This window comes from Scyliorhinus canicula, chromosome 12 (genome assembly GCF_902713615.1).
Source record: "Scyliorhinus canicula chromosome 12, sScyCan1.1, whole genome shotgun sequence".
NCBI classification, from domain to species: domain Eukaryota; kingdom Metazoa; phylum Chordata; class Chondrichthyes; order Carcharhiniformes; family Scyliorhinidae; genus Scyliorhinus; species Scyliorhinus canicula.
In genome coordinates this window covers 161,500,690-161,512,897 of record NC_052157.1, presented here as the reverse complement: position 1 = coordinate 161,512,897, position 12,208 = coordinate 161,500,690, and the positions used below count along the sequence as shown (strand labels likewise).

Here is a 12,208-nt window from a genome sequence, read left to right as displayed (position 1 = left end):
TAGGCGGCCGGGGGGGGGGGGGGAGGGGGGATCAATTGACTCCACTTGGTGCTCACTGGGCTAAATCGCTGGCTTTGAAAGCAGACCAAGCAGGCCAGCAGCACGGTTCGATTCCCGTACCAGCCTCCCCGGACAGGCGCCGGAATGTGGCGACTAGGGGCTTTTCACAGTAACTTCATTGAAGCCTACTCGTGACAATAAGCGATTTTCATTTTTCATTTTTTCAAGTGTCACTTGCAGGTGAACGTGGCAGTCGATTTGCACACAGCAAGATCCCAAAGCCCAAATCTATTGTGGTAACATTGGGGGATAAATGATTAGCAGGACACTGGAAAGTCCTCCCTTATTCTTCTAGTATTCCATTTAGGGAAGGCAGTAGCTCCAACAGTACAACACTCCCTCAGTACCATTACCTGACAATGCAGCATTCTGTTAAAATGCCCCTCCTGACAGCAGTACTCCTTGGTATTGTCCCGCCAACCAAACCAAATCTTGCTGAGGTATGAATTAATGTGCAGCACAGAAACAGACCGTTGAGGCTCTCCCTATCCCAGAGATAGCCGTGCAGTACCAACCATCTCCGGTGGAGGACTAACCACCTGACGTGAATTCAACTCTTGGGAAGCAGCTAAGTGTTTACTCACTCAAACACATTGTAGAGGAGGCGTTCGGAGAGAGCACAGAGGGGAAAGAATAACTTGTACGTGATCTTGGTGCTTTCGTCTACCAGAAGGATGTCTGTCACTTGGCTGATGTGCTGGGAGGTGATGGTATTGCAGTACAAGTCTATCAGCGCTTTCTCCATTTCCTAGGAATTAAAACATTTTGTCAGACAGGATACTGTGTAACATGTGATGTGTTGGGTAAGCTGGGTCTATGTGGACTGCGTTTGATGCAGTGCAGAGAGAGACAGCCTTCCAACACTTGATGAGATGCAACACGATTTTATTTAACATCTAATTATATCACATGCTTAACTGTGGGTTGACACTATGCTGACTTGGTGTCCTCAACTGGTGCCCTCTGGCTTTATAGTGGTCATGTCCTGTCTGGTGAATAGCTGCTGTGTTCTGTGTGCTCATTGGTCATCCTGTGTGTCAATCACTGCCTGTCTGCACTCCATCACATACATGGATGAATATTATGACAACACGCACCTGCCTCTTTTGAGTTCGAACACCACTCCAGAAACATAAGCACAGTAACCAGCTGACATGCCCGGTGCAGTACTAAGGAAGTGCTGCACTGTCAGAGGGTCAGTACTGAGGGAGTGCTGCACTGTCAGAGGGTCAGTACTGAGGGAGTGCTGCACTGTCAGAGGGTCAGTACTGAGGGAGTGCTGCACTGTCAGAGGGTCAGTACTGAGGGAGTGCCGCTCTGTCAGAGGGTCAGTACTGAGGGAGTGCTGCACTGTCAGAGGGTCAGTACTGAGAGTGCTGCACTGTCAGAGGGTCAGTACTGAGGGAGTGCTGCACTGTCAGAGGGTCAGTACTGAGGGAATGCCGCACTGTCAGTCAGTACTGAGGGAGTGCCGCACTGTCAGGGTCAGAATTGAGGAGCACTGCAGTGCCCAAGGGTCAGCACTGACTGTCACATTGTTGGGAGGGCTGGGATGGATGGAGCACTGGATTGTTGGAGTATTGTACTGAGGGAATGCTGCACCGTATAAAGGTCACCATTGAGGGAACCCCCTCATTACAGCTCCTCTGACAATGCAGTGCCCCCTGTTCTCTATCACAGTTCTCTGAGAATGTGTTCACCACACATCACTCCTGCAAACTTTGCTGAGGATCAGAATTAAGCCTGCGCCGTATTGTCAACAGGTCATTACTGAGAAAACGCTCACTGTCGGAGGGTCAGTACTGAGAAAGTGCCACACTGTCAGAGAGTCAGTACTGAGGAAGTGCTGCACTGTGAGAGGGTCAGTACTGAGGGAGTGCTGCTCTGTGAGAGGGTCAGTACTGAGGGAGTGCTGCACTGTCAGAGGGTCAGTACTGAGGGAGTGCTGCACTGTCAAGGGGTCAGTACTGAGGGAGTGCCGCACTGTCAGAGGGTCAGTACTGAGGGAGTGCCGCACTGTCAGAGGGTCAGTACTGAGGGAGTGCCGCACTGTCAGAGGGTCAGTACTGAGGGAATGCTGCACTGTCAGAGGGTCAGTACTGAGGGAGTGCTGCACTGTCAGAGGGTCAGTACTGAGGGAGTGCCGCACTGTCAGAGGGTCAGTACTGAGGGAGTGCTGCACTGTCAGAGGGTCAGTACTGAGGGAGTGCTGCACTGTCAGAGGGTCAGTACTGAGGGAGTGCCGCACTGTCAGAGGGTCAGTACTGAGGGAGCGCCGCACTGTCAGAGGGTCAGTACTGAGGGAGTGCTGCACTGTCAGAGGGTCAGTACTGAGGGAGTGCTGCACTGTCAGAGGGTCAGTACTGAGGGAGTGCCGCACTGTCAGAGGGTCAGTACTGAGGGAGTGCTGCACTATCAGGTTCAGAATTGAGGGAGCGATGCACTTGGGATTGGCTATACATGTCCTGGGAGTGTGTCCTGGGAGTGTTTGATGGGGTCAATGTGGAGGGAGCTTAACTCTGTATCTAACCCCGTGCTGTATCTGTCCTGTCCTGCTGTACGGAAACCTCAAGCAAATCCCTCTTGAGGCCAAACAGTAAGTGTTTGTAGGATTTCTGGTGTGTGACAGTACAAAGGGGTATGGATTTTTGGAATTGCCTGGAATGAGAGGATTCCGTTGCGGCTTCTGTCAAACTTATCAAAGGATCTCTTGTAGAGAGCTTGTCTCCTCTTGCAGATGGAGCAGTACTTCATGATGTAGCCTTGAGGTGAAAGAGCTGAAATACAAAGGCGGCAATTAAAATATCTTTACACTGTGATTATTGCAATTGTCACATGAATGTTGAAGCCCACAAGATTTTTCCCTTTTTCTGCTCTTGATCCCAATGGAGGCATAGCATAGGGGAAGATATAGAGTAAAGCTCCCTCTACACTGTCCTCGTCAAACACTCCCAGGACAGGTACAGCACGGGGTTAAATACAGAGTAAAGCTCCCTCTACACTGTCCTCATCAAACACTCCCAGGACAGGTACAGCACGGGGTTAAATACAGAGTAAAGCTCCCTCTACACTGTCCGCATCAAACACTCCCAGGACAGGTACAGCACGGGGTTAAATACAGAGTAAAGCTCCCTCTACACTGTCCTCATCAAACACTCCCAGGACAGGTACAGCACGGGGTTAGATACAGAGTAAAGCTCCCTCTACACTGTCTCCATCAAACACTTCCAGGACAGGTACAGCACGGGGTTAAATACAGAGTAAAGCTCCCTCTACACTGTCCTCATCAAACACTCCCAGGACAGGTACTGCACGGGGTTAGATACAGAGTAAAGCTCCCTCTACACTGTCCTCATCAAACACTCCCAGGACAGGTACAGCACGGGGTTAGATACAGAGTTAAGCTCCCTCTACACTGTCCTCATCAAACACTCCCAGGACAGGTACAGCACGGGGTTAAATACAGAGTAAAGCTCCCTCTACACTGTCTCCATCAAACACTCGCAAGACAGGTACAGCACGGGGTTAGATACAGAGTAAAGCTCCCTCTACACTGTCCCCATCAAACACTCCCAGGACAGGTACAGAATGGGGTTACATATACAGTAAAGCTCCCTCTACACCTTGAAACATTGAAGAAAGCCCCCCCCCCCCCCTCCCCCTCACTTGCTATGAATGAGTAATATCCGTATAACCACCAGAGCGATCAGTCATTTTTATGCAGCACGCACTGAGTGCTGGAGTGATTTGTTATCTTCAATCGTACTCTGGAGTCCTGCAATGTGTCCTGAGCCAACAACCTGGAAAGATGATTGTGCTGCCATTGCGCAAAGTTGACATAAAGTGACAGTTTGCTTGAGAGGGTACAAAGCCGTGACTGAGATGCCCAAGCAGTTGCAGATGCTTCGAAACGCCTGATGTTGAGTTCCTTATCCATGACTCTGGTGCTGAATGGGTTGAGTGGACACGTACCTTCCAATAATCTCATGTCCACTGGTAACTTGAACCTGCTGACCTGCTTGGAGAGTGCGAGGCGGGACTGGATTAGATTGTATTTCTTCCTCTGCGAATGATCAAACAGCACAATGAGCGATGTCTCAACACTCTGGAGTTTCTAAACAATTGCCCATTGCATCAGAAACTTTTCCGGCAATCTCTTTAGACCCAGCTTGGTTTTACATTGCAGCAAGCCCTCGTTTAACATTGCCCGTTTAATGTTGTTTTACTTTATTGTTGGCAAGTTCATGGGGCCTTTAATCTGATTGAGCGTCGTGAGATTCCTTTCATCGTCATTTCCTGCATGACTTGATTGGTGCTGTTTTGGAGTGGCCCCTTCTGAGGTTTGAGCATTTTTAAAGAATGTGGATTGTGCAGCTTCATCACACCAATTCTGCACCAGCACAACCCGCACTTGGAGATCCGGCTTTGGGTAGGATCTGGCTCGTGAACAGGAATGTAGGTCCAGGAGAGGGAGCGGGAAGGCTGTGTACAGTAGTCAGAACTCAGTGACGTAGGGGTAAGGGAGAGGTTACAACTCGGAACATTGAGTTGGAGAATCTGAATCGAGCAGGAGGTTCAGGTGGTGGGAGCTTTGGGGTGCAGGATCTGTGGCCAGCAGGTGGTACTGTAAGTAGAAAGTTACATTTCTCCTTTATATTTCTGATGCACTATCAGTTACGACGAGACGAGAGTAGAGAGTAATCGAGGCTTTATTACACAGAGATGTGGAGCCTCCCGCAGCTGCCGAAATGGTTGCAGCTCAGAGAGCCCACACATTTATACTCCGCCTACTGGGCGGAGCCAGCAGGCAGGGATCTACGCCCGTACCTGTAGTGCAGGGGCCTTACCGTAATACCCTTGTATGCAGTATACACAATACAACAGTGGTGACTACTACAATTTCACAAGTTATTTCATTTATCAATGTGGGAAGTTAGCAATGTGAAATATTTCAACTTGAAGGGTTAAATGTTTTCTAAAAGTATTCAAAGGTCCGACAGAAAGTAAGGTCCTACAGAATGTAACTACAGTTTTATGGGCCCAATGTTTCACTTAAAGTCCTTGATTATCAAGAACATTAGTGAGTACTTGCTGTAATTGGATTTATATCACAGAAACAGACCACTTGGCCTATCTGTTCCATGCCAGTGTGCATGCTCCACAGGAGGCTGCACCCGCCTCTGTCTAACCTATCTCTTTCTCCCCCATGTGCGAAGCCGGAAACATTTCCAGTGCCTGCGACCAGCATGTGCACAGGAAGTGGCTACAGCTCCTGGAAGCCCAAGTTTGGGAGCTGGAGCAGTGGCTGAGGACATTGTGTCCTGGCTAGCACGTATTGAAAGGTGGTCACACCGCAGGCTCAAACGCCACAGGCAGGAAGGGAATCGGTGACCGCTGGGCAGGCAGTGCAGGACTCGCCAGTGGCCTGCAAAACACAGATGCCATTTTGGATACTGTTGAAGGGAATGACCTCAGGGGAAAACAGCAACAGCCAAATTTCTTGCCCACATTTTCTTCTGCTGCAAAGGGGAGGAGTAAAAAGTGTGAGAACGTAATACTTATAGGGGATTGTAAGGGAACTAATTGTAAGGATTGTAGGGGATTGGCGTTTCTGTTGCCACAAGCAAGACCTCAGGATGGTATGTTGCCTCTCTGGGATCATGGATGTCTTGGAGCGGTTTCAGGATATTCTGGAGAGAGAGGGTGAACAGCCAGTGGTCGTGGTGCACATCGTTACAAAGACATAGGTTAAAAAAGGGACGCGGCCCTAAAAGCAGAATATAGGGAGTTACGAAGACAGTTGAGAGGTCGGACTTCAAACGTAGTGCGTTAGGGCCATGAGGGAGATGGGGCGGGGTGCACCCATGGAGATTTTTACACCCGAGCGACCGGGAGTATTCATTTTTCTCCCCGATGCTCAAGGTGTTTTCAAGGATTGACTTTTTACAAGGATGAGGGGGGGACCTTATAGAAACATAAAATTATGAAGGGAATAGATAGGATAGATGCGGGCAGGTTATTTCCACTGGCGGGTAAAAGCAGAACTAGGGGACATAGCCTCAAAATAAGGGGAAGTAGATTTAGGACTGAGTTTAGGAGGAACTTCTTCACCCAAAGGGTTGCGAATCTATGGAAGTCCTTGCCCAGTGAAGCAGTTGAGGCTCCTTCATTAAATGTTTTTAAGGTAAAGATAGATCGTTTTTTGAAGAATAAAGGGATTAAGGGTTATGGTGTTCAGGCCGGAAAGTGGAGCTGAGTCCACAAAAGATCAGCCATGATCTCATTGAATGGCGGAGCAGGCTCGAGGGGCCAGATGGCCGACTCCTGCTCCTAGTTCTTATGTTCTCTTATGTGGTGAGAAAGGCGCTGTACACTGGAGTTACGAGGGTGTATTTGTCAATTGTGATCTCTGATCACGCTCCGCATTGGATGGACATGGTATTGGAAAACGGGGCAATCCAGAGGCCGGGGTGGAGGATGGATATGGGGTTGTTGCCAATCAGAGCTTCTGTGAGAAGATAGGGAAGGTGATTGAGGGGTATGTGGGGTTCAGTTGCATGGGTGGTGGTTTGGGAGGCTCTGAAGGCCAAGGTAGATAGGGAGGAACGGCAACGATTGCTGGAGCATATTTTGGAGGTGGATGGGCGGTATGCGGGGGACCCGGGGCTCCTGGCAAAGAGGAAGAAGTTGCAGGCGAGGTTTGACCTATTGTCCAAGGGAAATGCGGTGTGCCAGTTGAGAAGGGCGAGGGGGCCTGTTTGCGACTTTGGAAAGAAGGCACGGCATATGCTAGCAGGTCAGCTTCACAGGGAGGTCGCAGCAAGGGAAATGGTTTGGGTGTGGGACAAGACAGGGGAGTTGGTAGTGGCTCTGGAATTGATTTAACAAGGTGTTTGTGGAGTTTTACAGGGACTTGTACAAGTCAGAGCCACACAGGAGGAGCGGGAGATGAGGGAGTTTCTGGGCGGGTTAGAGTGCCCACGGTTATGTGAGTTGGAGAAGGCAGGGCTGGAGGAGCCATGGGAGTGGAGGAGGTGAAGGTATTGGGAGGATGCAGGCAGGGAAGGTGGCGGGGCCAGATGGCCTTCCTGTTGAATTTTATGAAAGATTTAAGGCTGGGCTGGCGCTGTTGATGGTGAGAATGTTTGAGGGCGTGATGGACAGGGGATCTTGCTGCAAACAATGGGGCAGGCATCAATCTCGTTGTTGCCTAAGAAGGACAAGGATCCAGTGGAGTGTGGGCCATACAGGCCCATATCTCTGATGAATGTGAATGGCAAGATATTGGCAAAGGTGCTGGCGGTTAAGGTTGGAGGAGTGCCTTCCGAAGGTGATTGGGGAGCACCCAAGGGGGTTTGTAAAGGGAAGACAGTGGTCCTCGGATGTGAGGATTGAGATTGCAAGGAACCAATGGCGTGCATGTGCACAAATAATATAAATTCAGGGTACTTTGCATTACACTGAGGTATGAGGCAGGATCCCCCATGTCCCCGCTTCTGTTTGCATTGGTTATAGAGCCCTTGGCCATTGCACTGAGGAGCTCAGGGTTGTGGAGGAGATAGCGAGGGGGGGAGGGTGGAGCATAGAGTGTCCTTATATGCTGATGACATTTATATTTCAGAGCGAGATCTTCGATGGGGAGCATAATGTGGTTGCTTCAGAGATTTGGGACGTTTTCAGGGTACAAATTGAATTTAGGGAAGAGTGAGCATTTTATGTTCTTCTCTATGGGAGCGGGGGGAGGGGGCATTCCGCCTTACGGCATCTCACTTTAGGTATTTGGGGGTGCAGGTGGTCCGGGGTTGGGCAGGACTCCAGAAGTTTAATTTCACTAGCTTGGTAGGGAGGGTGAAGTTTGACTTGTTGAGATGGGATAATCTCCCTTTGTCATTGGCGGGCAGTAAAGATGAATATTTTGCTGGGATTCTTGTTTCTATTTCCGTGCCGGTTGGTCTTCTTGCCCAAGGACTTTTGTTTAGGGGGGTGGGGGTGGACAGGCTGTTAGGGTGAGGAAGATGATATTGCAGAGGGGACAGCTGGTGGGGTGCAGGACTAACCCTCCCAAATATGATATTACTATTGGGGGTGGCAAACGCAGAGAAGATTCAGGGATGGAATAGGGAAAGGGGGGGTTTTGTGGGTGACGGTGGAGGTGGGCTGTTGTAGGCGGCCGGTATTGCGGATGCTGGCAAAGGCACCGCTCCCAGTTGCTCCAGGGAAATATTCGGTGAGTCTGATGGTGGCCACATTGAAGATATGGAGGTAGTTTAGGCAGCATTTTAGGTTAGGAGATGGGTTGGGGGTGATGCTTAATTAGGGGGAATGATGGGTTCGAGCCGGGGATGATGGATGCAAGGTTCCAGGGGAGGGACGAGAGGGGGGTTGAAGTATTTGTTTCTGGGAGGGCGATTCATGGATTTGGAGGAGCTGAGCGAGAAGTTTGGGCTGGATCGGGGTGAAAGTTTTAAGGTATATGCAGGTGCAGGACTTTGTGAGGAAGATCATTGCTGGAGGCGGTGCTGTCAACGGGGGTGTGGGGGTTGGAGAGGGGGGATCTTGATTAATAAGGGGATCAGCGGTTACGGGGAGAAGGCAGGAGAATGGGGATGAGAAAATATCAGCCATGATTGAATGGCGGAGTGGACTCGATGGGCTGAGTGGCCTAATTCTGCTCCTATGTCTTATGGACATCTCGGTGATCTATGGGTGGATTTTGGAGGGTGTCCATGGAGGGGGTTTAGACGAATTGGAAGGAAATGGCGCTGGAGGAGGGGTTGTGCTGTAAAATAAACATCTCAACCTTGTGTGCGAGGTTGGGGCTGATACAGCTGAAGGTAATGTACAGGGCATACCTTACAAAATCTAGGACAAACCAGCTGTTCAAGGGGAAAGAGGATATCTGTGAGCGATGTGGGAGGAGCCCTGCGAACGATGTGCATATGTTTTGGGCCTGCCCAAAGCTGGAAAAATTTTGGAGGACAGTGTTCAGCATCATTTTGAGGGTTCTACATGTGGAGGTGGAGCCCGGTCCCCTGGAAGCCGTGTTTGGGATGTTTGGCCAGCTGGAACTGCAGGGAGATGTTTTAGCCTTCGCCTCGCTGACTGCTTGCAGGCGGGTCTTCTTGGGGTGGAGGTCAGCTTGGCATGGTGGGGGGGACCAGCTTGAGTTTTTGGCCCTGGAAAAATTGAAATGTGCTCTGGGGGGGGGGGGGGGGGGGGTAGTGGTGGATTCTTTAATAGTCGGGATTTGTTTATTTTGCATTATTTGCTGACTGCTGAGCGAGGGAGGGTGGGGGCCTAATGGATTGGGGGATCTGATAATCTTAATTATTATTTATTTATTATTACAATAACATTGCAATGAAGTTACTGTGACAATCTCCTAGTCGCCACACTCCAGCGCCTGTTCGGGTACACAGGGAGAATTCAGAATGTCCAAAGCACATCTTTCGGGACTTGTGGGAGGAAACCGGAGCACCCGGAGGAAACCCACGCAGACACGGGGACAACGTGCAGACTCCGCACAGACAGTGACCCAACGGGGAATCAAACCTGGGACCCTGCCGCTGTGAAGCAACCGTGCTAACCACTGTGCTACCGTGCTGCCTGTGGGTTTGTTGTAAATTGTAAAAATGTTGAAAATTTGTGAAATAAAAGTACTTTAAAAAAAAAGATGGAGAGTGAAGTAGTTGATTCTGAGACTCGGATCCTGAATCTTAATGAAGGAAACTACAATGATATGAGTTGGCTATGATGGATTGGGAAACATTACTTAAAGGGATGACAGTGGATAGGCAATGACAAACATTCAAGGAGCGCATTGGAAATTAGAGAGCCTATTCAATCCAAGGAAGGAGCATACAAATTGGCCAAGACAAACAACAGGTCTGAGCATTGGGAGCTGTTTAGAATTCAGCAGTGATGGACCAAGGGATTGATTAAGAAAGGGTAAATTGTGTACGAGAGTAAGATTGCAGGGAACATAAAAACTGAGTACAGTTTCTATAGGTACGTGAAGAGAAAAAGATTGCTGACGGCAAATGTAGGTTCCTTGCAGTCAGAAACAAGGGGACACAGAAATGACTGAGCAACTAAATACATTCTTTGGTTCAGTCTTCACAAATGGGGACACAAATCAGATCCCAGAGATGTTGGGGAACGCAAGATTTAGAGAGAGGGAGGAACAGTAGGAAGTCAGTACCAGTAGAGAAATGGTGTTGGGAAATTAATGGGACTGAAGGCTGATACATCCCAGAGCACTTGAGGTGGTTCCCGCAAACGGGGACCAGACGGAACAGCACTCGTGGGGGACTCCCAGGGGATAGGAGGCCCCCAGGTGCTTGCCATCAGGAAGGATGATACTCTGGCACTGCTTGGCACCCTGGCAGTGCAACCTGGGTGCCAGCATAGCACGACTAGCTGGCAGGGGCACTGTCAGGGTATTGGGTTGGCATTGCCAAGGTGCCACGCTGACATTTTCCATATCGTGGTGATCGGGCCGGAGGTGCCCTGCGCAAGGGTTGGGAGGTGCCGGAGGGTCCCTCATGGGGGGGGGGGGCATCGGGGTTCGGGTTGGGCCTCCAGAGATCTCAGCGACACTGAGAGTTCTGGTTAGCGGAACTCCTCAGAGAGAAAACAGGGCTATGTGTGTCCTTGGCCGCACTTTCCCCATTGAGGCCCCCGATCTACCCGGGGCATGTTAAATGGCAGGTTGTTTCTGGGCACTGTGAGCATCAGGAAACAAGCAGCAAAATGTGTTCACTATGGGACTTTGTTCCCATTTAGTTAAATCGCGTCCTGTATATTTTCAAGAAGCAGTTAGATATAGCACTTAGGGGATCATAGGATATGGGGAGAAAGCAGTATTGGGCTATTGAGTTGGATGATCATAATGAATGGCGGAGCAGAGGCGGCACGGTGGCGCAGTGGTTAGCACGGCGACAGGGACCCGGGTTCGATCCCGGCCCCGAGTCACTGTCCGTGTGGAGTTTGCACATTTTCCCCGTGTCTGCGTAGGTCTCACCCCCACAACCCAAAGATGTGCAGGGTAGATGGATTGGCCACACTAAATTGCTCCTTAATTGGAAAAAGAAAACAATTTGATATGCTAAACTTATTTTTTTTAAATGAATGGCGAAGCATGCATGGAGGGCCGAATGGCCTTCTTTGCTCCTATTTTGTTTGTTTCTATGTGTTTATCCAGATTCCCGTAAACAGTTCTATAATATTCACTCAACCACTCCCTGTGGGAGTGTGTTCCATATTTTCACCCTTTGGGTAAAACTGTTTCTCCTGCGTTCCCTTTGGGATTTATTAGTGTCTGTCTCATATTTATGATCCCTAGTTCTGGTCTCGCCCACATAAGTGACATCATTTTGACGTTGACGCAATCAAACCCTTTTTTATAATTTTAATCAGATCACCCCTCTCTTTTCTTGAGAAAAGAGTTTCAGCCAGTTCAGTGCTTGCTTATCGCTGTCCCTCATACAGGTGCCATGACTATCTCTGATCCAAGGATAATGGGATATTCAAGCACAAGGGAGTTCACACTGAGCCAGATCCACCTCACTCAACATTCCCATGTCTACACTATCCAACCAGGGATTCCTGGATGTTGGAAGAGAGTGGTGAAACGGGCTGATTCTCCAATCTAAACATTTCTGTTAGAGCTGAGCTCACAGCACAGATTGGGATGGAATATTATTTCACCTTGCTCCCAATGACCGTATTCTAGCCTGATCAATAATTTACCAACCTGAGACATGATGGGACGGGGAGTGCCACCTTAATTTAGCTAAAAGCAGACACGCGAACAATCTCGTAACTGGTTACTTACAGAGGACTGGTAGCTCGCAATCTGCATGGTGATGTTGGTTAGCCCAACCTCCTTTTGTACTGGTGGATGTCGTGACTTCAACTCCTGCAGCGCAACCTTAGAAAGGAAGCAATACAACTATGAATGTGATCCTCTCTTCAAACATCCAACAGCATCTAACTCTGGAATAGCTTCTCCCAATATCTGCCATCCAAGAACATCTCCTCTCAATATCTGCCACCCACCAACCTATAACTGCGATATCTTTCAGCACCAAACTACCCTGCAAGCTCAGAAGACCCTCAATAAGCCATCGAACTCCGCTAAAGACAC

General features: G+C 49.4%; 1 protein-coding gene across 1 annotated transcript in view; it reads right to left on the bottom strand.

Annotated features, from left to right (window-relative positions):
* LOC119975158 overlaps positions 1-12,208 on the bottom strand; it is a 34,097-nt gene that overhangs the window by 2,968 nt on the left and 18,921 nt on the right. Inside the window, exons 3-6 of the mRNA XM_038814743.1 lie at positions 11,897-11,992; positions 4,033-4,123; positions 2,719-2,837; positions 645-808 (exon numbers count right to left, since the gene is read on the bottom strand). Of these exons, the coding sequence (XP_038670671.1) occupies positions 645-808; positions 2,719-2,837; positions 4,033-4,123; positions 11,897-11,992 (470 nt within the window). The remainder of the gene's footprint in view (positions 1-644; positions 809-2,718; positions 2,838-4,032; positions 4,124-11,896; positions 11,993-12,208) is intronic.